The sequence below is a fragment of the Amphiura filiformis genome, chromosome 5, assembly GCF_039555335.1.
Source record: "Amphiura filiformis chromosome 5, Afil_fr2py, whole genome shotgun sequence".
NCBI classification, from domain to species: Eukaryota; Metazoa; Echinodermata; class Ophiuroidea; order Amphilepidida; family Amphiuridae; genus Amphiura; species Amphiura filiformis.
Window position 1 is genome coordinate 45,576,749 of NC_092632.1, and position 27,671 is coordinate 45,604,419.

The window sequence follows — 27,671 nt, forward strand, 5'->3', positions numbered from 1 at the left end:
TTAGGCCATGTATTTCCGACTTCACTCCATGGCAAGCTTGGTATACATGTAACATAACAAACACAATTATTGGACACAATATAACGTTCTTAGTTTTGTTCCACAAAACCCAATTATTTGCATAATTATTTCCTATTATGTAATCACTTGTATATATGGGTCTTTTACATGGAATCTAGTATTTTGACGGGGCAAGTGATTTCAATTTTCTACGCTAGTCCAAAAACAGGTTGTCGAGTATAAAAATATTAATGTACCCTCGCAGACCTGTCTGTATTTACTGAATGCAGCTACAATTAGATTCAAACAATTTTCCATTGAGATGACATATATAACACCACATTTTGTTTATTGTTATATTATTTCAGTTCGATTGACGTTGTCTGATTAGAAATTATCTTATTTATGGTCACAATGTGCAAGTAACATTACGCCATCCCTGTCATTTATGCGTATGATTCTTATCGTGATTCTCTTTCCCTCTCTCCTATTATGTTAAACTTGTTTGCAATCTCTTCTTTAGACAGGGGGTAGTATTGTACCTTCCATAGGGTTTTGACAATTGTACTGATCCCATTAGAATTTGTTCGACCCTTAAGTCCAATTATGTCAATTTGAGCACTATTCCAGACATTTATTGCATGCCATGCTTTCCAATTTTGACTAGTCAGTCGATTCCAAATACTAATCACTTGCAGTTGTAGCTTACACATGTAGGGTAAAGCCATTCCCCTGTAGAAACCATTTTGTGAAGAAACAAAGAAACCATGATTAAGAGTAGGTTGGCACCCTCACACAGTCACATAGCTGTATACCAACTGTCAAACTTTTGTGCAACTTCTGGGATGGACCCATGTCCTCATCCGCCCGGGAAGGGGGTGATTCTGCAGTTGTGTCCAATTCAATTACTAATCATAACCGTTTTCCTCAGTCTAATTCAGGACAGAATATTATACATGTAACCCCAAAATGTGATGTGACATATGACAATTTGCAAAAATATTCAAAACTGATTAAATAATTAGTCAATTATTCATATCATCTTGACTATAGATAATAATTATAATAATAATAATAATAATAATCGAAGCAGTGTTAAACACAAAATAAGTATACAATTTCATCTGTAATAGACCATGCGGTCAAAAATTGACAATTTGACATCTAAAAAAGCTCCATGCGTATAATTTGTTCTCTCTTTCCTCCAACTGACCGCTACTAATATATACCATGGCATACAAAAGACTTGGCTAACATTTACAGATGTTCTATATATCTCTTACATCTGCTACAATCTTACAAGATATATTATGTACAGATTAAGTCGTCATCATTTTCATAATTTGTCAGAGAAAATGTGGTAGTTGCAGTCATTGATGGTGGACGTGTTGCATTACTCGCCTAACTTTGCTGAATAAGATATAGACCTAGACATTTTAACTGAAAATTCACAATGTGCTTGTAATTTCCTGCTGCTGACAAATATTTCATTGTCAAGAACAGTTGTTCAGGAAGTGGCAAAATAAGAATCTGATCAAACAAGTTGCTGCTATGCAAGCAAGCAAGTAAATGGTTTCAATTGGCTTGCTATCAGCTTTTGCAAACAGAGAAGCCTGCAAATGACCTATGTTGACACTTAAACACACCAGTTTCATACCTCTCTGATAGTGGACCTGTAAAAGCCACTATAGTAGGAATTCCAATTGAATGAACGCAGCGATCAACAGCTACACTCGATCCAACCGCGATCGTATATTTCGCGTATTTCAAACTACAACGCGAACGCACAACCTTGGATACACGAGTGCGTTGGCATGGTTAGATTCACTTAAGCGTTACTCACGCATAGTCGTACACACTACATCGCATAGTTTACGCAAAAATCGTCGTCATGCTATTGAAAGCTGCGTTCATTCAATTGGAATTCCCATTCTAGTTCTTCCTAATCCTACATAAATGCTGTACCTCAATTTTTGAATATCGCACCTAGGCTTTACATGCATAGTTTACAATATATTTAGCTATGCATGATCCTGGAACCTAGGATTGATTGCAAATTAGCATGTAAGAATTGGAATTATATTAAATTTTACATGCAGGTATAAATGGCAAATAGCCTAAACAGCGGTCTGTTTTACAACTAGAAACACTTCTGAACAAATTTGTGCAACCACATTGAATTTTCAGATTTTAAATAAAAACTTCAATAATATTTTTAACATTTTTATATTTATTCCTCATGTTCACCTCATTGAGAACAACTACCACTTTTCTCTTTATAATCAAAATAATAATATATCAATATTCTAGTGCTGTTCTTTTAACATACTGTACAATATTATATTTTACATACATTTTATAACATGGATGACATTAGGCTGCAAATACTGGTGACCTTAATTTTGGTATGGGCTATTAACAGTCCAATCAGTAACCTACAGGGTGTCCAAAAATAAGTAATACTGTTATTATACCAAACTTTTACAATGACATTCCAGTGCAACTGTCAGAATATTAACATTTTAATTTCCAATTTTGCAATGTTTTAAGCAAAGAGATATCTTGTATTGTGCAATGATGTTTGAACAAGTGAATCTTCAAAATACTTTGGAAACATTACGTGGACGGGTACATAATAATCATTCTAGGACACCCTGTAAGAAGGAATATGGGTTTGATGGATGGAAAGGGGTCTCAAAACTCTGCATTTTGTAATCCTCACTTCTCTTCAAATACATGTACCAAAGATTTAAAAAAAAAGTTTATACAAATCAATGAATCATACCTACATGATATTAAGCATTTTCTTTTTTCTTTTTCTCATCTCATTGTTTTCAAAAACATTGGTTTAAAAGTAAAAATGGGGTGGGGATTTTGTATGTGCCTGTGTATACTCAAACAACACATTTTCAAACATTTTCAAACTCTTGTAGTAACAAAATGAACCATTTCAAAAATAACTTGTTTCAGAAATGGTTAGGAACAGTGTGACTCAAGTAAATCATGCATGTCTGGAATGTAAAGAAGATAGCATCATTGTAAAATCTTTAGTCAGATGGCTACATTTATCAAGTCATTAAAAAAATCTGAAGTAAACTGCATTTTATAGCAAATCAAAACTTCCCATTATATCACTTTTGATAGGTTTGTATTTTTGAACATGCTCTATCACAGCTAGCCCTAAACATCATGGCTGTGTGAACATCCGACCCAGGACACGGCCATGAAAGACAGTACATTGACAGTACATTAACATTCACTTCTGCATTATAAACAACTAAATTTACTCCAAAATCTTGATAATTTTACAGCTTCAAATTTGCTCAGAATTTACAATGATGCACCAAATATGATTACTTCAGTGTTTTATTCAAGTGAGGAAAGGTACAAAGTGAAATAATTTGAATTAACTTTTTCATATTCCCAGACTTTTTTGAATGCAGATCATCTTAAGTATGGAAATCTGTGAATACAAGCATGAGTACCTCAGGGTATATCACAGCTGGTAAAATCCCTGCAATCATCCATATCAGTCAGGTTGTCACCTCTAATCAAACAGGTGCCAGGACCAAGTCTGGACAAATCTGAGCAGAACTGATATAGATTGAATCCCTCATGCCATTGCAAGCACACAGCTTGCATCTCCCCCTTGTTGATAATGGGATGGGTCCAAACGGAATCTGACTGTAATATATCAAACAATGCTTGAAAATGAGTGATTGTTGACATTTATACATACACTTCCCTATCCTATGCTTTCGGCCTATACAATTGACAAGTGAATTTGTACATCAGCAAACTCGTCAAAATATTGAATGTAAAAACTTGGCTGCTTTCCGCATCCCCAACATTCTGCGGTATAACCCATTCTAAGCTAATTCGGATGACTTTCTTCTAATCATAGTAGCAAAATGATTGCATTTTCAATAACCTTCACATTGGCACACCTATAAAATTACAAGCATTAAAGGGGGTATGTCATTAAAATAGACCTTATAATTGACTATGCATGAGTTGTAACATCATAGATTCAATAATTCACATATACATGCAAAGATTGTGAGTGACCCTCGGTGTGTGGTTGAATGGGTTTCTATTGTCAGGAGAATCCCCACTTCATCCAAAGTTGATGTTATGATTATAAGTTTTTATATGCCTAGGGCATACTTCAAATGTCTATAAATAATGTCCGCATATTAATGGAAACATTTCATCCATTAATAAGTTAATGGAAACATTTCATCCATTAATGAGTCAGCTACAATGGAAACACACGTTGGAATTGCTTCAAACAAAAACATTATGCAGAATTCTATCAACATTGCACTCTTTTTCATAAGTCGTCTTTAAAACTTCTTTACATATGTACATGGAGTGGACATAACCAGCTGCTTTTTGTTTGTTTACAACAACCAGTCCAACTGGCCATGCAATGTTGACAGAATCAACAAGAGTTAGTATGCTTTGTACGAAATCTACTGCGGATTGTACACGGTGAATCTAGCCACAGTGAACTGCCGCAGTTTATCATCCCAGTATTGATCCCATTGAGTTGCCATCGGTCGGTCTCAGCATGAACAATTTTGCGTAGTTCTGGTAGGCGTCCTGGTGACTTTGCGCAGTGTTGAATCCCCGTATTGAATCCCTGATCCCATCCTCTCTGGATCCAATTCACCTGCAAGTACAAAGAACAATCAGAATGTCAGTTATTGTGAGTTAATATCTTCATTGTTCTATCATAACTAATGATTCCTTCTTAACTCATTCATAAATGTCAATGATGACATCTTCAGTTCAAGATTATGAGAGTAGCATATTATTATTCAATTCAAGTTGACATTGCACTGGATGTGACTTTGTTAAAGGAACATACCTGCAATCACAACATTATGTTAGAAAAATAATTATCAAGCACAAATCATGTGGTTTTATTTAAAACAAACTCAATTGACCATAAAAACGAATAAAAACAGCTGTCTCTCACCACGCGGTATTCACATTTCCCGTGTCTGTGGCAATGACGTCCCAGTAACACAATGAAGGCTGACGTCAACTGAGCACAAATAACCATGTCATTTGTTTTAAAAATAAAACCATGTGATTTGACCTTGATAATTGTTTTGCTAACATATAAGGCATAATGTTGTGATTGCCGGAGTGTTCCTTTAAGTCACATGCAACTTTAAAGATGCAGCTCTACTTCCAATATCACAAAATGAATCGGGGTTATTTCTGGCTGTTTCACCTTTGTTTGCCCCTTGTTCATCAAGTGTACACAACACACTGGCATTGTCCAAAATATACTTGTGCAACTTAGAATAAAAGACAAAATAACGTCACCACAATGTGAGAGGACAATGGAATTTGCAAAAATCCAATCTTATTGCACCACATAAGATACTTGCATGACAATAAAGCAATTTTTACTTGCATGACAATAAGGCAATTTTTTAAACAATAAATGTTGTAACAATATAGTTTATTGCCTCATCAATCAAGGTTTATACTTAGTTCAACTTATAAATGGCAAAATTATTTGGTTTTTGTCACTGCATGCAATCAAGTCCCAACTTACACTTGTGTAAATTCATATATGGGTGTGCCATTCATAAGTTACGTAAAATATAACTAGCATAGGTGTTGCTCCCAATTGCATGTACACCATTCTAATTCTGTATCAATCCACAATGTTATTGAGTTTTGTCATTTATAAGCTGAACAAAGTATAAACATTCACCAGTATGTGCCCTAGTGTAGTCTGAGGATGACATTAGTTTCAGTGTCTTACCTGATTCTATCTTTGTTAATATTGATCTTGCACATTTAAGGAATGCTTCTTCCACATTTTCACCTGTCAATGCACTGGTCTCTAAGAACATCATTTCTGCAAGAAATAAAATGAAAACAAAATATGGTACATAAAATACAAGTACAACTACAAACCACCTAAATGTGTTTCGAAAACAATTTTCTGATGAGCTGGCAAATTTAATGCAAACTGAAGATCTTATGTTTGAAATACCAGTTGTCATCTTATGTTTCCTTGTTTTGACTGATAGATTTACTCATGTACTTGACACAAGAAGTTTATATCATTAACAGGTTGCCAATGCTATGAGAATCATGCAATTACAACTACACTGGGTTTCAGAGAAGAACGGCAGTCCCTTGCTCAGATTGATGTGAGCGGCCTGTTAATAAGCAGCATACGCGGAGCTTTGTGTTCACTTCAAGGGCACCGACAATTTGACACACAATCGGCCAATCAGATTATCCGTATATTACTATGATTGTCAGATGATTGATTCAGCCAATGAGAACCCCATTTCCATGTTTATGCTCTGCACGCTCTCAAAATGTAAACAAGTGCCGTTCTTCTCTGACAAAAACTGTAGCCAATGCTGCATGGCACCCAAAGATATAACAACAAAAGCTACCATGATACCTTTGTGATGACCTCTACCCTAACAATCTAAGCAAGATTGATAGGTGGAGAATGTCAAAGGTTATGTGACAGTACCTCAGCATGTTATGGGAGCACTTCAATCCCTGTGAAATCAACATTGTAACTTACCATTTTCTTGTGCGAATCTACTGGCTTCCAAGAAGGTAACTTCTCTGTCTGCATCTAAATCTTTCTTATTACCACACAGAATGATTACAATGTTGGGACTAGCTAGCGTCCTAGCGTCTGTCAACCATTTGGTCAAGGCGTTGTAAGTTTCTCGACTGTGTGCATAGGAAAAAGCAATAATAATAAAAAATAAAATAAATAAATAAGATGAAGATCTTGATCACATATTCAAATGGGTTAATTCTTATTCCAGTTTGAATAATTAGATACTGCATTTGTCATCATGGATTTTATTTTTCAAAGTCTCTTTCGCTGCAAAATAATCTACTCGATCCGATTAAAACAATATGCCAGTCTGCTAGACAGCTATACTTGATTTTTTTATAAAGGGATATATTAGTTGAGAGTCTGGTTGATGCTCTGGATAAGGGTGGCAACAAAGAGTAGTAAAGAGTTCATGAGCCACTATCCCTCTTAAGGTCTGGCATTATAGCAGATGAAGTAGTGTGCTATCAGCAGTAGATAGCAAATGACATTATGTGCTATCAGTAGTAGATAGCATATGAATAAAAGTGCTATCAGTAGTAGATAGCACATGAATTAGTGTGCTATCAGTAGTAGATAGCAGATGAAGTAGTGAGCGATCAGCAGTAGAAAGCTGATGAAGTAATGGATTATCAGCAGTAGATAGCTGATAAAGTAGTGGACTATCAGCAGTAAATAGCTGATGAATTTGTGAGCTATCAGCAGTAGATAAACTATAGTAGTAGTACAAATGTAGTAAGCGGAAATCAAGGCCAAGAACCATAAGTCACTACAGCGAACTGAAAAAATCACCCGTAAAGATGTAGGACTATAGCCTAGTATGACTGGTTGGTAGCATATCCCTACATATCAAACTCTCATTTACCTTGTGATATCATATACCAAGAGTGCCCCTGCAGCTCCTCTGTAGTAACTTCTTGTAACAGACCTGGTAAAAAAGATAGAATAGAAAGACTCAGTTGGCAAATTATGAGAGTGATTATCATATATTGCTTTGAACTGCAAATTTAATTGCTCTCTTTGCATTGTTTATCCATCTATGGAGTTTTGGAAGTTATAATCCGCCTATCCAAAAACAATACCACAAAATGAGCAACAGCTTTTGCAGTTAGATATGAAATAATTTGAAATATTTCAGACCACCATCATACATCTAATCAAAGTGGGTACAATTTATGACCAATTCAGCAGTACATTACAATCCATCTAGGTACTCATTTATTCATCTTTATTTAATTAAATGCATATATTTATTATGTTACATAATCAAATTGCTTTTCAATGTTATTGTTAACAGGGTTTTTTTCTGGAAGAAGCCATTTTTTCCCTATTGATATCTTTTTATTTTCCATCTTATATGTTATTGAACCATCTACATTTATGTTGCATTGACAATTTCATCACATTATGAGCATATTCCTGGATCTCTCTGAGGATTTGTTACGACGACTCACACTAACTACAAGCCATAAATAGGTTGTCTAGTAGTCAGGATCTGCAATTGAGTTAGCTCATGCATGAAAACATTTAATTATATACTTAACTCCAGGTCAGAACAAAGACGACAGAGCTAGTAATCAATTTAGATCAATTTATATTCCTCATACAATTTCATTACATGCAGCTTACTTGCAGTAGATATTAGATATTGGACAGTTATTTCCTACAAGTGCGTGCATACATGAGCTTTGCTGCAAGTGAAACTGAACACGAGAGCTCCAAAATGTGTGTTTGAGTCATTTTTTGAGTGCTCATAAAAATGGGAAAATTTAGTATTTGTTTCAATGTTTGTAAATTACTTATTATACAAATATTTGCCCAAAAATCCTTTTCATGCTTCTACTTAATTTCAAATTCATTTTAAATTCAATTTCATCCAGAAGATAATATTTCCTTACTTGTTTGTATGTTAATTTTTGCCCCAACATTCTGTGAAATTCAGGTAACATATTGACTGTAGAGGCAGACTTACAGGTTGAAAATATCCTGACCTTTTGATAGATTCTTAGCAGGGTTCCCGTTAAGGTTTTAAAAATGTGCGTCCGTAATGACGCAAGTTTGCTGACGAGGTTGCAAAAACTTGCGTCCAGACAGATTTTTGTGCGTCCATCTGAAATTCACGATTATGACGATACACACCCCGGATCTACACCTCATCAAATGTTGATTGTTAAAAAAAATAAAAGTGCATTTTCGCCGTGATATTCCATCTCCATTCGCTATGATAATTTTTCTCATTTCTGTGTCAGTTTTGGTCCGAATTGTGGTCAAAAACAGGTGCAATAACATGAGCAAAGTCTGTCAATCTTGAGCAATTTTCGTTCAGTACTTTCACTTCGCGTTTCTATTTTTAAATTAACGTGCTGTTGATGCTACAAAAACTAAAACACGCGCTGCCACAAATAATCTGAAAAAGGGTTATCATTTGGATTTTGTCTTTAAAATTGCTTTTATTCATCGTAACAATAATACTAATAAAGGAAACCTAGATTATTTATGAGAAAATAAACTTAAAATATTAAAAATTGAATATTGTCAGGTTGTGATAAATAATTAAATAAACACCGCACGTTAGCGGCACGTGCTTGTGCTTGTGCTTGTAAACAAATCACTCGGGACTTCCCTACAGCGATCGTTCGGAAAGCATGCAAAAAGTGCACGATTTCCTGACGTTGCATTTACAAATATTGCAGAATTTACTTCAATTCTCAGCAGGTGGGTCAAAATTTTGGGGCTTTTATTATCTTAAAAATATAAAAGAATAAAAATTTCTTATTTTTATCATCAATTAATGATAAAATTTCGAAGTTTTGTCTGCGTCCAAATGCATGTGATATGGACGCTTAAAATACTTGATTAGCCATGTGAATTTGCGTCCAAATTTGTAAAATACGCGTCTGGACGCAATGACGCACACTAACGGGAAGCCTGATTCTTAGTGACATACACTCTTATTCTATAAAGGGCTAAGTACATGTAGGGAGACCCCTAGTCCCCTCCCGTGCCCATAAATTAACTGTGTGTTTACCTAAACCTTTCCTGTCCTGCTGTGTCCCATATCTGTAGCTTAACCGACTTTCCACCTGCGTTGATTATCTTCGACCCAAACTCAACGCCAATTGTGTGATTGGAATCTTGTTTAACTGCAGGGTAATGAAAATAAAACAATATTACAGTTACTATCTCAGTTATTATGAGTACATGTAATATAAATTGTCAGCAGAATCCATGCCAATGGCTAGATGCAATAATATGACATACCATACTTATTACTTACCATCATCAAACACACAATTGCAAATAAATTAGAACAATTATTAGCCTTTTGCCGTAAGACGTTTTTAATTAATTAATGTACACTCCACAGCAAGACTGGTTTATTAAGCTGCAGATTAAAGATGACCAAATGTGCACAAGTGCTTTTAATGATTTTGAAGACGCTCTCAATATGATGTGGCTGTGAAATGGACCCAATAAATGGACAGATATTACACAGAAGACACAATTTCACACTTTTCTAGTTTTATGTTCACTTCCTAATTTGTAGGTGTTCATTGAGGTAATATTATATTGTGACTTGTGAGAGCAAAGCAGTGGCACTTAATGTGCCTTTCTTGAAATTGTTACGGTTATATTAATGATTACATATTTTGAACATTTCTGACTTATGGTACTTGCCATGTAATATTTTTCACTTCCTATTTCATTTCAAGAAAACCGTGGCATTAAGCTTATTTATTCATGCATTAGATGATAGTAATTGGAATTTGAATTCAATATAAAAAGCACCTGCCTTTGAAGATATGAAGCAAAATATTAAATTCCTTCGGCGAAGAAAAATGTTGGTCTCTAGTAAAAGTGCAAACAGTTTTGTTGAATTGGATTTGTTATGTAGCTCTGCTCAAGTGGCCCTAGCAGGAAAAAATCCCTGTTCTTGGGGCTTGTCTGGACCAAATTTTGCCATTTTTGTTTTGTTTTGATGGATGCACAAAGCTGCTTTGGGGGCAACAGTGGATTGATTTTGATTGAAAAATCATAACCGAAACAAGTGAAACAAAAATATTGCCAAATATTACATGATCATAAGCACTAATTTAAAATCTTCCAACAATTTTTTTACTCATGCTCAAAATGGTTGATATTAGTAGCCTAGTTGTTCTAGGTAGAAAGGTGTTCAAACCATTCATGACAGTATTAATTATGCATCTCAATTCTTGTCAGTGTTACAGAACATGTTACATTCTACGACTGAATTTTGTTAAATTGAGCACCTTGGCCATCCAGTCAGGAACGTGACGGAACCATAATGGAGCATTTTCAATTCATTGCAGCGACAAGGTGGTTATATTTAATATCATGCTCATGGGCAGCAGGCAGGCAGGATGCATACAGTCAATGTCTGATACACAGCTGTAGCATAGAGGCACATCGCTGGGTTTATTCCTGCAAATCAATTTAATGTTTCTAGAGCAGGGAATGTAAAAAAAAATGTTTAAACATGTGAAAGCTATGGTAACTAGAGTGATGATAAAAAAAAGTTAAAACATTTTACAATTTGTCTTCTCTGGGAGGAACCTTGCAAGCGACTATCTCTACAGGATCAATGTCAAACAGTCTGACATAAATTTGCCAATGGGCTATTCCAGTTGAAATCCACACTCCTCTGTGAAAGATTTTGGAAATATCTTCCACAGGGGGAGTATGTTTTTCAAATGTAATTGGTCAGAGGTAATCATTTTGAAACTCATACTCCCCCTGTATTATGCCTTTATCTATATCTTCCACAAGTTACCCAATTGTCTAATCTATTCTAATTCAAAATTGACACTCCCTTTGTGGCAGACGCTAAATCTTCCACAGGGGTAGTATGGATTTTAAATGGAATATAGCCCAATAACTCCTCTGCATGTTTATTGGCTAGATGTCCAATGAAAAAGCAAAAAACATCAATTTCCCACAGAATAGATACAAAATGAAAATGACAACAATTTACAATATGTACACAGGTGATCTCAGTATTTAATATTAAATTGTCATATATATTGCTATTTGCTATTTCAAAATTTTAAATGCCCACATTAATTACCAACATGTGGTTATTCCCAATCCTTAGTGGGCCATTGCTACTGATTTCCTCCTTCCAATGAACTGCCACTTGCAAAATGAAATAGATGGGCAACTAAGAAATCGTGACTAAACCCCAGCAACGAACGCAGCTCTCATCGCTGGAAGACATGCAGAGATAATTTATTACAATTTATGCCATTAACTCTATACCTATATGTAGTAGAAAATATTATGTATAATTTTCAGACTAACTGCCATGTGATGTACATGATGTTGTAGATGGTCGTGAAAATAATCATAATTCATGAATGATGCTTTAATACATAATTCAGTTGAAGTGTTGGATGGGCCAGATACCTAACCAGCACTTACACTTGAACAAAGTCCAAGATCTAGTTCAATACATTTGATCAATCATGTTTGCAGCTAGTGAAAAATTGAGACTGAATTATAAAGCTAACATCCCCTGATGCATTTGAAACCAGACAGAAAATGTATTGTCCATTATGTTACAAAAAAATTTAAGGGATCGGATAGCAACGTTTGCACAGTATTTTTTGTGGGACATGAAAGCACATCAGTGCATTATGAATACAAGGAATGTCCTTTTGACATGAAATAATTAAATGTTTTGAAATTTGTGATATAATACAAATTTTATGGCAAATTATTAAAAATTGATATTTTTGATATTTACCGTCCTCAAAGTAAACTTTATAAATCTATATTTGAAAATCTGGACCTTTTGTGTTATACATTTTCCCCCCAAAGACGTAAGAATTTTAAAATGCAATTTGGTGTGTCTGATGTGCTCTCAGGTCCCATAAAAATACTGTACAAACATTGCTATCCGATTCTTTAAGCACTTCAAAAATTGGAAGCAATTATTTCATCATGTAAACATGGTAAAAGGGAAGAGTATTTTACATGTTCAATTACAGGAATCAACAAATTTGATTCTACTTGTAATACATGTAATGTATTATAAGATAGTATGGTATATAAAATTAATTTCACTTGCAGCTGCTGCCTGTTCTGGTCCATAATAAAATGTACAAATATATGGCTACATTATGAATGTCATTAATTACTGAATATAAAGGGTAAAAGTAAATAGCACATCACCATTTGAAAACAAAGAGCTTTTTTGCATTATATTAAAGCATAATCAGTTAAATCAGGTCACATTATCATAAACATTGAAAGGGAGCATTATCATGTTTATTATCATACTTCGTAAAATTATGTATGTATTCTGAAGCTTACAGAACATTTCAGTGTTTGCAAATAGGTCAATGAAATCAAATGGAGCAATAATAATTCTTGCAGATTATGATTACCATTAATTTAAAAATACATCCACACCCCACACCCATACAATGTTCATTGTTCAACAACAGCACTCGGCAGGTCATACCTTCTTGGCATTTCAAGAACAGGATCAAAAATATGAAGATTGACCTGGGCTTATGATGAGTGTTCCCTCCCTCCCCGGGTGGGGAAGTATTTTTCTCTCTTTTATTTGACACCACTCGGGGGTCATACCTTCTTGGCATTTCGAGATATCGAAAGGACCAAAAGTATGAATATTGACAAAGGTGAAACAATAAAATCAGGGAATCCAACCAACAGCTATTGATACTAAATGAGGCTAGTAGTACTGGAACTGGAAATGGAAGTAAGCTTAAAAAACTTATAATTCGTCGGTCGCAACACATAGTGGCGTACGTGAAGGACAAAATTCGTTTCGAGCAAAAGCGTTTTTGAGCGACATGCTACTACTAATGGAGTCGATACTCTTCCACTGTTATCTCTCAGTGGCCCGATTTCATTTGAAATTGAAGTTTAAGGTTTAAACTATAAAACTGTATCTTAAATAGTTAACAAGGAAGAACTATTATAGGATAATAGGTAGCTCTAAACCTATACGCCACTATGTGAAACGGAAAATTTGGAAAATCACTCTACGCCACTATGTGTTGCGACCGACGAATTGAACATACATGTAGATTTAAGGGGGTACTACATAGAGTTGGGCGACTATCACTTTTTTCCTAGTCGACAGCAAATAGTCGCGACTTCGACTATAGTCGCGACTATCTGTGGTTAAAATTGGACTGAAAAATCGGGTGAAAGATTGGTGGCAATTTAGTATTTATAATGCATGATTACAGGACCCGTGATTGCCGGCATCGCATCACAGTTTGCTACACAAACCAGCACTGTTGCGATACAAATTGCTACACTGTATCGCACGTTTGCGATGCAAATATTTGACTGTAAAATGCTGTAATATAGGCCTAACTTTTCTGTTCAATTAAATTCACTTGCCACTTTCCAGCAACAGCACAAAAAACTTCTTATAATTTCTAAAACATTCAATATTCCAATAGCGATCTTCGAATTCGTTTCCATGTTTTGCTGTGCATGAAAATATGTAAACATGCCGATGCGGCAGTGCATATTTTCCATGGTATGCTCATGATGAACGTGTTGCATCGTGCATGTACGATTAACTTTCACCTCCGACCTACGTCACCTGACCTTATCTAGACTACTGCATTTGTCGCTACAGGGGTGGCATTGCAACATTACGACTGTTTGTCAGCTAATATGTTTATTTTCCTGTTGCTTTCTAAATATTCTGTTACCACAATAAGCATAGCTTTTTGAAATTACGTGAAAAGTACTTCTAATCTAATAAAATTTTCCTAAATTTTCCCTTTTGGAAAACACTTCTCGGAAGTTCTCGCTGTTTCTTTCCAAAGTTGAAATAATCTCATACCTTCAGTAGTTGGTACAAACACCCAACCTGGGTCTGTACATGCACGCTATGACGCTGCTACACCTGTTATCGCTGCATAAATTATAATCATAATGAGATGTTCGACAGTTCTAAGTAATTTGAGTTTTTTGACGGATTTTATCTTGTGGGAAAGTAGTTCGACAACAAGTCAATAACACCAATTTAATGATGATTTATGGACATTATGATTACTTGTTGGTTAGTGTTACTATTGGTAAGACAATGACTAACATTTTTTTTTTTTTTTTTTAGTTTATATGTTAGTATTTGGTTGGTTTTGGTGCGAATAACTGGCACTTTTAAAGTAATTTTTTAACACAAAAATATACTTGCATTAGTCGACTTTTGGTTTTCAATAGTCGTAGTTGCGACTATCAGTAATAGTCGCGACTAACGACTATTGGCGACTTAGTCGCCCAACTCTAGTACTACACCCCTGCCCAATTTTGTGCCTATTTTTGCATTTTTCTCAAAAATTATAGCGCATTGGTGACAAGTAAGATATGTTATATTATAGGGGAAAGGACTACAACTACTGCACTGGAAATTTAATTTCGGCACAGACAACAGTTGTGGAGTTACAGTCAAGAATGAGGGAAAAACCAATATTTGATCAATAAATCAGTAACTACTTGCCTTGAGTTGCTGAATTTTCAATGCAGTAGTTGTAGTCTTTGCCCTTATAATATAGGCCTACATATCTTACCTGTCACCAATGCGCTATAATTTTTGAGAAAAATGCAAAAATAGGCACAAAATTGGCCAGGGGTGTAGTACCCCCTTAAACCATTGTGGCAGAATGACTTCGAGCAGTTGGAATACTATGAGTTGGTGCCTCAGTTTTTTTTATTGGAAGCCTAAATTTATACAGTTAGGAGCCATTGGCTCCTCAATCAGTTTTTGCACCGTACAGCACTGCTTTTTTCTCTTTCATTTGTCACTAGGGGGTCATACCTTTTGGCACTTCAAGATATGAAAAGGAGAGTGTCACCCCGGTAGGGAAATTATTTTTATTATATTTTTCACTTTTTCCTCTTTCATTTTACACCAATTGGGGGTCATACCATCTTGGATAACGACATATGCAAAGGACCCAAAATAAGTACAAGTAGCATTTCTAAGTTATCAAGTAGCATTTCTGCAATAAAATAGATCAAAAACCAGATTTATGCACTGTAGGGCTGTTGTCGATAAGGCTGCTGTCGACAATATTGTTGACAAAGCAATTTTTCCTGATTGTCGCCAAGCATGGACTAATTGTCGACAAAGACTAGTCATTAAAAATATTAGAGATAAGCTTAAGATCACAATTATTTACCATGAAATAACTAACAGGTATAAATAAAGTAATAAATGAGCACAAGATGGGATGGATTAATAGACTTCATTTTGCAATAGTAAGTTACTGATATGATTACGTGTAACTAGTGCTGTGGTCGACATGCCTTATGTCGACGTCGGCACGTATCCCGACATGTCGACATCAAAAAAAAATTCTAGATATATATTTTTGGCCAGAAAGCAAGTTATAGGCCCAAAATTACTTGTTATTCAAGGTTGGAAACCAGAGAAATACTGCTACTAAAAAGTTGGATAAATTTGTATATTTTGATTACCTTTGCTTCTATTGAACAGTCAGGGACACATTGAATTAGTATGCATTGCTAGCTGTTCAATAGAAGCAAAAGTAATTAAAATATACAACTGTATCCAACTTTGTAAAAAAAATTGGCATTTTTTTTTTTTTTTTTTGATTAACAGCATTTCTCTGGTTTGAATAACAAGTTATTTTGGGCCTATAATTTGCTTTTCTGGCCAAAAATATTTTTTGAAAATTTAAAATTTTTTTTTTTTTTTTAAAGAATTTTTTTATGTTAATACATACTGTCGACGTCGGTATACGAATTATATCGACATGTCGACATTAAAAAACGGTGCCAACCACAGCATTACGTGTAACTGACAATAATATTTTGATGTAAACAAACGACACATAACTTGGTATCTGAACTTAATATTTGGACTTTATTGATGTATTGCTTTGTTAAAAACTTGCCGACGTCGGATCTTCAGATTTGATGATTGTCGACAATGAAAATTCTATTCAACAATGTTCAGCATAATTTGGCTTATAGAAAAACACAATTTTTTGACCAAAAATGCGAGATGGTAACCTGCAAAAGCCGAGAAAAAGCGAGATTTATGCCCAAAAATTGGCAAAAAAAAAAAATTTAATTAAAAAAAAAAAATACTGCCCTCTATTGACTCAATTTAACAATTGCTCAGATCTGATGCCGGAGGGGCCAAAAATACACAATATTTCTTCATAAATCAGATTTGAAGTTGATGTACTGAATGATTTGTAATGTTGCTTTGATGTGCCAGAAAATGGATTGTTTTTGCAAAGTCAGGCTGGAAAATAAGGTCAAACTTTTACCTTTAAAACCAGTTGTAAAGGTTGTCAAATTCAGACTGCATATATCCGACACAGAAACAGTTTTTTGTGGTAGAAATGAATCTTTTAATAAGTGAGAAAAGCACTAAAATGCAAGATTCACAGCGAGAAATGCAAGATTCCGATTTTTCTCTAAGCCTAAGTATTTGCAGTTAAGTATAAAGGAGAGAAAATCACACTAAAACAAATGATCTGTTTTCATTTAAATTAAGCTGATTTGATGAACTTGGAAACATACCAAAAACACTGTGTACAAAGTCAATGGGTTTTTTTTCCAATCACAAAAAATTACTGTATGTACATGTATGTCACAAATTAAAAAAATTTCAAGCAAATATGTGCTGCTGTGCATGACATCGGAGCCGTTTAAAACCACCTTAACCCTAACACTGAACCCTGCTTTTTGATATCGGAAGTCAAAGAAGATCAGAAAAAGTCAAGAAGAAGAAGAATTTTTGACTTGGCACCCCCGGGATTCGAACCTTTGACCCCCCGCATGCCAACCGAACGATCACAGAGCGGTAGCTACACGGGTTATTGCTGCCCGGCCAGCAATTCCGTGAGCATATAACACTTAGGGTGATTGCATCATCGCAGACCCTGGGATTCATGCATGCACAGAATTTTTCAGCGTGGTATTATCAGGTGTTAGGGTTAAAGAAAAGATTTTGGTAATATTTTGAACAAAGAACCAGTAATTTGAATGTAATGACATGTGACACGATCTGGTCCCTGGGGGCCAAGGGAGGCATTTTTGAAAATTGAGTTACTATGTTTATTTACCTTATACAAATATTAGGCTATCATATACTGAAAACACCAAAGGTCTAGCATACTTGGTTCTGCGATGTCTATTTTCTTATGTATTTCATTGTTTTTTACTCCATATTTTTGACTGTATCTCAATTTCATATTTGCCGCCTTTGGCCTCCATGGACCAGATCATGTCACATATTAAAACTAGAATTATGCGGTTCGTAATTAAGGTGGCCCCCACATGTAGATATTAAAGGTTTATAAAAATAATAATCAAAATATGCAAATAAGCTCATTGATATTCATAAATATGCAAATAACATGACACAATACTATACAGCACATCAGGCCACCATATACTATCACAATACCAAGTTAGAAGTTGATCGATTATTGCGTTTAAGCTGTAGAGTGGATTTATGAAAATGTGTGCAAAATATGCAAATCAGCTTATCAATATTCATAAATATGCAAATAACATGACACAAAACTATACAGCACATCAGGCTACCATATCCTATCCCCATACCAAGTTTGAAGTTGATTGGTTATTGTGTTGGAGTTGCAGAGTGGATTAATGAAAATTTAGGCAAAATATGCAAATAAGCTCATTAATATTCATGATAAATATGCAAATAACATAGGCCTGCTAAGAAAACGCGATTTTGGAGGCCAAAAAACGCACCCCGATTTTCCAAAAAACGCAAAAATCCGCGATTTCCTGCCAAAAACGCAAAATCTTTTTTTTGCGATTTTTAATTTTTTTTTTTCATGATTTGGAGAGTCCCTGGGCCTAACATCAAGTGCTACCATCAATAAAAAAAAATGGAAAAAAAAAAAAATAAATAAAAAAAAAAAAATTAAAAATAAAAAAAATAAAAAATAAAAAATTAAAAATTTGTATAAAAAAAAAAAATTTTTGCGGATTTAGAGAGTCCCTTGACCTAGAGTGAGGTACTGCAATCATTTGTGGTTGATTTAAAAAAAAAATGGAAAAAAGATACAAAAAAATTACAAGCTTGTATCCAAATGGGACCAATTTGTAACTTGTGTTCACTGCATAGTCTATTGAAGATATAAAAATGCATTGGTTTTGTACACAAGTCTATATCTTAGATAGATTTTGAAGTGAACACAAGTTACAAATTGGTCCCATTTGGATACAAACTTGTGTTTTTTTTTTTTTTTTTAATGATGGTAGCACTTGATGTAAGAGCCAGGAACACTCCAAATCTGACAAAAAAATATCAAAAAAAACAAAAAATTTTTTTTTTTTAGATTTTTTCAAAAATGTCAAAAAACGCAATTGGAGCCAAAATACGCAAATTGCGGCGCAAATAACGCAATTGCGTATTCTTAGCAGCCCTAAAATAACATGACACAAAACTATACAGCACATCAGGCAACCATATCAAATCACCAAACCAAGTTTGATATAATATTGGATGGCTGAGCATGATACCATAACATATCGGATGAGTGATAAAAATATCGGACGAGCCAACGGCGAGTTCGATATTTGTATGACGAATCCGATATGTTATGGTATCATGCTAAATAAGCCATCAATATTATCATTATTAGGTTTTCTTAACTCCTAATAACCCTGAAAACATAATAATGAAGTTGATCGGTTATTGCGTTTAAGATTGGATTAATGAACATTTAGGCAAAATATGCATATGAGCTCATTAATATTCATAAATATGCAAATTACATGACACAAAACTATACAGCACTGTCAGCACATCGTGCCATCATATCCTATCATTGTACCAAGTTTGATATAATATTGGATGGCTGAGCATGATACCATAACATATCGGATGAGTCATAAAAATATCGGACGAGCCAACGGCGAGTTCGATATTTGTATGACGAATCCGATATGTTATGGTATCATGCGAAATAAGCCATCCAATATTATCATTATTAGGTTTTCTTAACTCCTAATAACCCTGAAAACATAATAATGAAGTGAATCGGTGAGTGCATTGGAGCTGTAGAGTGGATTAATGAATTTGCTTCCGCCCGGACAGCCAAACAAAGTAACAAACAAACAAACAACCAGGCAACCATCTAGATGATAACATAAGCCCCACATATATGTGGGGGCCAAAAATGACAAGTACAAAGTGTATATTTATGATCATTATTTTACATTCTGTCAATAGATATGTATGTACTGTGCAAATTTATTATATCATTGTCTTCAAATATAATGGAATATACACCTTCAGTTTCTTCATAGCCATTGAATATTGGCCCTGTATCACTGACATCTAAAATAAAGTATTTCATACTTACATTTACTTTCAATAAACTGGTGTAAAATACACGATTTCCCTGTGCCAGCACTCCCAATCACCAAAAATTTGAACAGAAAATCTGAAAAAAAGTAAAAAGAACAAATATTTATGAGCAACTGTGCATGCATACAATTGGAATGAATTGTCTAATAAATATCACATTAGACACTTGATCATGTACCATTATTAAAATGCCCCTGTGGACGTAACACTTTTGAAAGGGGGTATTTGCAGTGAATTTTCAATGAAAAAAGCTTGGGCAAAACTTGCAAAATATGACATGGCGGGCCCACATGGGGCCACATATTAGTGTCCATATGGACCACATTGGTCTCAATTCCTATCATGCTCTTAGTCAATAACTGCCTCATTGTTTTAAAATAAAAGTTATGTTGTTATGTTGTCAAATAATATTTATTTTGCATCCATTGCTAAGTTGCATAATCATGTTCCATATTTTGGTATTACAGTAAATATTTTATTACTTTTGTGGTCCGGTTACGACGCATTTTTAGTTTAGTTTATTCTTTCTTTATTGAGGGTAACAACTTCAGTGACCAGCACTGGTTCCAAGCAGCCCCTCAGTCAATACAAAACATAATATTTATACATGTAGTATAATACAGTACATTAATAATACAAAAGTGATACAATATAAGATAGATATATACAAAAAATGCAATGACAACTATAATCAAATGGCCAAACTGGAACACTGTTAACTCTAGCGGCTCCGCGATAAACACACGCGCACATAGCGTGGTACAGAAGGGGGGGGCCAAGATTGACTGAATTTTGACGTCGTCATTGGTTTTACACGTAAACACAAAAATGTCTCAAATAATTCCAAAAGTGTATGCATGTTATTAAGCACTATTTTATCAGTCTAAATCCGTTGAGGTTCGACAGTGAACCTCATTGTAAGTACTGTTTTTTGAATGTTTTGTATGAATAACGCACGATATGTTTATGATATATGGTCATTTTCACGGTAAAGGGTGTAACTTTGGATTTTTAACATTTTAATCCGTAGTGTTCTAATAAAGCCACAGAATTCCATGATTTTTGGCCACATAAGTCATCTAGTTAGCAGCTACCTTGGGTAGCATAATCAGCTTTAGGAGTTACTGCGTTCAGTTTTAGCAGGCTTAAATGTACTTAATATTGCCATTTTGAAAAACTATAAAAACAGTAACATTTTGTAAAACCCTGTGTTTTCTTCAGTTAGTTCATGGATAATTTTTCTTATCCTGAAAGTACAGTCATATGTTCAGTAAACACTGCCACATTAGATTTAATTGTGAACGGCCCTGTATTTTTGAGAACCGGACTTCGATATTTATCGTTTCGGAGGCTTCATTTTCCGTTAACAATTGTTAACAAACTTTGTGGGTGTAGCTTTGGTTCATAATTCTTGGTTATTTCTTCACTTCTTCTTGATTCATAACAGTTGTTATCTTAACTTGAAATGGGTAACAAAAATTAGCCGATTTGCAAGCTTTTAAAATTTTTATAAAATCTTGACTTCAAATAGCCGTTTTTCCGTTAACCTTTTTGAAGCCTCCGAAACAAACTGTTCAGCAAGCTTGTGCAAATATAAATAAAAGAGCTCATCCAATCTATTTATTAAAATGTAGCAAACTAGATCCTCAAGTCACATGTTTTTAAATCGTGGAGATATATATCACCGTTTGAAAATGGGACCCAATACAAACTTTCTGTTAACAATTGAAGCCTCCGAAACAAATGAAGCCTCCGAAACAACAGTAAACTTAATTATCATCTATGCATATCTAAATTGGTGTGTTTCATACTGATATCTGCATTGTAATTATTACTTGATATGTGCAGAATGTCATAAATAAAAAAAAAATGACATTATGGTTAATGTTTGAAAAATATACTGATACCTTAAAAAGCCTGTTTCGGAGGCTTCACATGCAAAAAACACCATACTTAACAAATGGGTGAAAAAATTAATGTGTGATAAATCTACAATATCTGCCGCATAGAATCATTGATTCAATACACACAAGAAAATAACAGCTTAGATGATCCCAACACTGTTGTTTTCAAAAAAACTACTTCTGCAATATTTAACAATTGTTAACATGAAGCCTCCGAAACAAAAAAAATGACTTGCTGTGATAATTTAATTTTTGTCACAACTGAAATTCAATACTTAGAAGCAAAGCATGAAAATTGGTAATTGTGATATTTTTACCTATTTTTTATGTCAACTTGTAGTAGTTAGCTAAATATTTTACTTTTATGATCACCTGTGTTGTTAACTGAAGCCTCCGAAACACAAATCGCTTGAATTGCCAATTCTAAAAAATAACTCCAATTTCTGTGAAACTTGGCTGGGAGGTTCCTTTCATCAAGTAGTATTTGTACATGAAGTTAGACATTCAAATTATTTTAGGAACCCAATTAAAACTTAAAAAATATGTTTAAGGTTTGGAAATTTCCATTGTAAATGACACTTGATGTTAAAAATTTTCAAAACTGCAATTACAAACATAGCAAAACATGGTATAAAATTTATCTTATATCTGTTGACTTACTTTGAAATGGAATTTCACATGTATTCCAGCTTTCATGTCAAAATTTTCTGAGGTTATGTAAAATACATTTTTTCTTAGATTTTAACCAAAATGTTATGCAAATGTCAAATTTTTTTTTAGAAATCAAAAGGTTTAAGCCTTGAAACATTATTTTACTTGAAATTAAGTTGCTTCTATGCATGATTTCAGTAAACAGAAACATATTTAAGTGGTTTGAAATTTTGACCCAAAAAATCAAAAGTTACACCCTTTACCGTGAAAATGACCATATACTAAAAATTTCTCCCACCGTGTATCATTGAATGCGTGGTCTAGTGGTAAGAATCTCGACTCCCACGCAGAGGGTCCCGAGATCAATTCCCTCTCCCGGCTATAATAATTTTTTTTCTTCACGTTCATTTTGAATCCAAAAATATTTATTTTCATGTGGAAATATTTACATTGCACTGAGAAATGTATTTTGTGCATTTTTTTCTGTAACAGGGCCAATAGAGCTGGCACGGGCGTCAAACGTCCAGACAGTGTTGCCGTCATATTGTCTGTTTTGTTTATGCTATTGGCTGTTGCCACATGAATAATGTCGGCCACCATCGTCTGACTTTGGCCAAGAAATACTTAATTTGATTATAGGATTATTCATAAACTAGACTTGAACATGAAATGAGAACGTTTGTTATGAATTGTAAATTTTCCATATAGCATACTCGGCAGTGGGATTTGACCCCCACCCTTTTTATTTTACCCCACCCTTTTTACTGAGGCACCCTTTATACAGAAAATTCCTGACCCCCACGCTTTTTACTGAGGCACCCTTTATACTGAAAATTCCTGACCCCACCACTTTTTGTATCCATTGATGAAGTCACACGCAATTCGAAGTAAATCAAGTATGCCAAATTCTGCACCTATGTCACATGTGCCAGTCCGATGTTTTTCTCTCCATGAAGTTGATACATTATGTGAACAATTAAAATTTTATGTGAAAAGCTACTACTGTACTGTACAATAAACATTTTAATGCATAACTGTACTTTTTTGGCGTCCAAATGTTGTTCTTGTCATGAACTGATTCGTTTCTCGCGTGCGCTCTGGGACTTATATCCTACCCTTCTTCGCTCAATCAATTATGCATATGATTAATGATGTCACTCATACATACGATCGATGTAAAGAATTAACTACCACACATCGTAACACGTCATGGAAAAAATCAGACATTTGCATATCACGGAAGGGCTTCCGGGGAGGATATTGTGCTGGTCTGGACTCGCGTAAACAGGCGCTGGGCCTGCATCAAATGGAATTTTATCTTGCACAGGTTTGCCGATTTTTCTTGGAATTATGATTGTTTTAACATTCAATAAAAATATACTGTAAGCTGAAACAAGCCCATGCTTTTTATTTCATTCCCACGCTTTATACCATTCCACGCTTTTTACCCAAAAAGTTTAAACCTCCACGCGTTTACCAATTTTCAGAATTTCGAACCGGCACGCATTAAAAAGCGTGGACTGCCGAAAGTATGTATAAGTTTGAATCATTGCTGATAAACTGTTCCAAATATGAGTAGCTCTGACATGAAATGTACGCAAACCAAAATTAGTGTTGTATTTTGGAACTGGATTGGGGCACTAGTAGGTCAGTGTGTGGATGGGCCCAAAGCTGAGGGGCAGAGGGAATAATCTCATTATTCTGAAAGTTTCAATCTCAATTATCTCATCTTGAATGTGTACAACAAAGAATAATCAAGCAGTCAAGCTCTCAAGAAAAGTACCATTGGAAGATACTTGAATTATTAAACATTAAATACACTAGCACAGCTAGCACAGTAAAAAGCACACATGGACATTTTATTTCAGAACAATAATAAAAGTTGGCACCAGCCACCATCTTCATGCCATTGCAGAGTTGACTTTCTAAAATTATCATTGCCTCTGCCAGGAGTGAAGTTGTTCTTACTGGAGGGTACGTGGCCTTTTTCACATGCAGTCATGCAAAATTGCAATACATCTTGCTACAGTCATCGGAGACGGAGAGCCATGGGAACGTTTTCTGCCAAGATCTTTGAATTTTTTTGACATTTTCCACCCATTTCCTCGTCCTCCATCTCCAACTTCTGCCATGTCTGCCATCACGACAAAATTCTACGCCTGCCAAGGCAGAACAGGAAGTGCAATTGGGTCTTATATTCCCTGCACGGGTCAACATAACTTTGCATATAATGAGGATGTCGTCATGTACGAGTTCATCCCTGCAACTGGTATACAATGCACTGTTACCACGGCCATGTGAGTGACGTCGCTAGAAATTGCCATTGGAATATAAGAAAAAATGAACAAGACAGCGTCAAGCAGGGTAAACTATTATGACTCCCTCGCTATTTCCTATACAGGTTTTATTACACCTTTTTTGGTTTTATTACGACTTTTTACTACAGTACTAAATGATGCAGTCAATGAAGAAACAACATTGTGAATTGGAAACATTCTGAAGATTGACATTGAAATTTATTGCGTCCGGTCAGATGCAGAAGGTTTGTTAATTTCAAAATTAATGCGTCTGGCGCTAAAAAAAAGCGTCATGGACGCGAAGACGCAATCTGGCGGGAACTCTGGAGAGGACCATGACATATTGCAATCAAATTTAACTTCTAGATATTTGAACTCATCAATTTTTTCAATAGTAAAATTTATTGTTATAAGCTTTACATTTCCGGTACTAAATTTGGTTATATAATATGATTATTACCAAGGATATAAGTTTTTCAATGAAAGCAATTTTAGATGAAGTTATTGAATTTCAAAATTTTATGAACATGCTGCCCTACAATGTAGTTAAGCTTTTTTACACTGGAATTTTCTTCATATTATGCGAGATACTACAGTAATAAACACAAAGTAAAACATTCATTTTGATTAATGTCACTTTTAGAACACTCAAAAATCGAAATTTTGGTATATTCGGAGGTGAGAATTTAACAACATTGTCATACATGTTTATATGCATTCATCATTGAGTACAATGACATGGGCGATCTTTTCCTTTTAGACCACCCTCGCTATTAGTATTATAGGGACTAAATTATTACTTTTGCATCAAGGTTCACATATTTGCATCAAGGGTAAACAGTTGTCAAAGTCAAACACTTTGAAGTCAAGATTTAATGTATTGGAAGGAGGGCAGGGCTTCAAATAAGGCTAACGAAAGTCAAAGTCATGTTTAGCGTAACATTTTTTTCAAACCACAATGAGGCAATTTCTTCATTATTCATTATTTTGCAGCGTTTCATTATTTACAAAATAGCTGCCATTTCATTAAGGGGTACTACACCCCTGGCCAATTTTGTGCCTATTTTTGCATTTTTCTCAAAAAATATAGCACATTCGTGACAAGTAAGATATGTAAATTATAGGGGCAAGGACTACAATTACTGTACTGAACATTCAGCAACTCAAAGCAAGTAGTTATCGATTTATTGATCAAATATTGCTTTTCCCTCATTTTTGACTGTAACTCCACAACTGTTGTCTGTGCTGAAATAAAATTTCCAGTGCAGTAGTTGTAGTCCTTGCCCCTAGTATAATATACATATCTTACTTGTCCCTAATGCACTATAATTTTTGAGAAAAATGCAAAAATAGGCATTAAAATTGGGCAGGTGTAGTACCCCTTAACTACTGGCTTACAATAATATACCCTCCAATATTCTGTGAAAACACAACCATAGGCCTTTTTTTGAAGGCCATAAACTGAAATATGACTGTCCACGTTATTGGCCCTAAACCAGCCCTCCTTGGGGCAATTATAGTTCAATTTGATGACAGAATCTTGTTTTTAGTTTTTTTGATTTTGGAATAGGTTCATTTATCATTGTGTGCTTGTGTCCACACTGGACACTAATTGTGTACAAAATATAAAATAATGGCATTTTGGCATCACAAACACTAAACATAACATTGACTTTCATTAGCCTAATGAGGGAAATTATGGGGTAAAAAAACAATGATTATTTTAAAATAAATTTTTGAAAACAAGTGAAAACAGCTAAGTTTTCGCCATCTTGAATAAATGTAGAATTGCGTCACGTAGTGAAAAACTGTCAAACACGCTTGAAAAAGCACAATACGCTACTGTAAATTACTGTCAAAACTAGCGTACATCAAACGTCCTAAAGTTATTTTTTTAAAAACTTCCGTGGTCCGAGCTGTGCGCCTAGCGTAGACGAGAGTGCACACAGTCACAGAAGAAATAAACAATCACGCCGATTGGCTGATCAACGCACTTGACAACAAGCCGGATGACCCATTGGTCTTCGGCGCGATGCGTAGTAGGCGACCTTGTCACTTCTACGCGATCGCAATTCACCAGCGCGTACCCGGACCACGGAAGTAATAAAAAATTATGTATGTGGAAAATAAGGAAAAAGTGAAAAACATTGAAACTTTCTCTACTAAGACTAGTGTACCAAAAGTCCGCAACGGCTTACCTATAGTCACTGTCCACTGATAGTACCTTTCAGTAACACAAAAATCAACATAGGTTTCCCAGCCCTGCAACATACCCCGGGACCGAGTAAACATGGTAAATACAAGACAGCAAACCAGGCTGCAAACACCAGTCATTTAAATGTCAGTGCTCTCAATGTACAGATGTATGCAATGCCAATGTCAATACAAAATTACATTACAAATTCCCAACCCGACTGGTGACGGCAATTATTTTGCAACTAAAACACCAGTCTCCCAATGACGATGTGTCATAACATTGAATATAGCAGTGGACTTGTATCTTGGAATCTCATTTTTGCTGATGATATACATCATAATAGTGGACTTACCGTATGTTTCCGACATTTTGCTCAGGTTTCCGCATCCACGAAAACACTAGACTTCCAAAGATGGCGGATTGTAAATTTATTCAGCAATTTTCTTATTAGCAACTCCTAAAAATACATTTATAAATAAAAACAATCATCACAATTATTCATTATATATTTTATATTAAATAACAATTATAGTATTAATACAAAAAATGATCATGGATCGCAAGAAAAATATATTTTTTTTCTTTTTTTTTTTTTTTTCTGAATGAG

General features: G+C 34.8%; 1 protein-coding gene across 1 annotated transcript; it reads right to left on the minus strand.

The window, feature by feature from the left end:
* Positions 1–1,295: 1,295 nt before the first annotated feature.
* On the minus strand, positions 1,296–27,514 carry LOC140153220 (ras-related protein Rab-4B). The gene is made up of 7 exons (XM_072175904.1): positions 27,417–27,514; positions 20,011–20,091; positions 9,648–9,762; positions 7,485–7,547; positions 6,575–6,729; positions 5,789–5,884; positions 1,296–4,675 (listed from the first exon to the last, which is right to left on the minus strand). Exons 1-7 carry the CDS (start codon positions 27,430–27,432, stop codon positions 4,569–4,571), a joined length of 633 nt encoding a protein of 210 aa, XP_072032005.1. The 5' UTR covers positions 27,433–27,514; the 3' UTR covers positions 1,296–4,568.
* Positions 27,515–27,671: the final 157 nt, after the last annotated feature.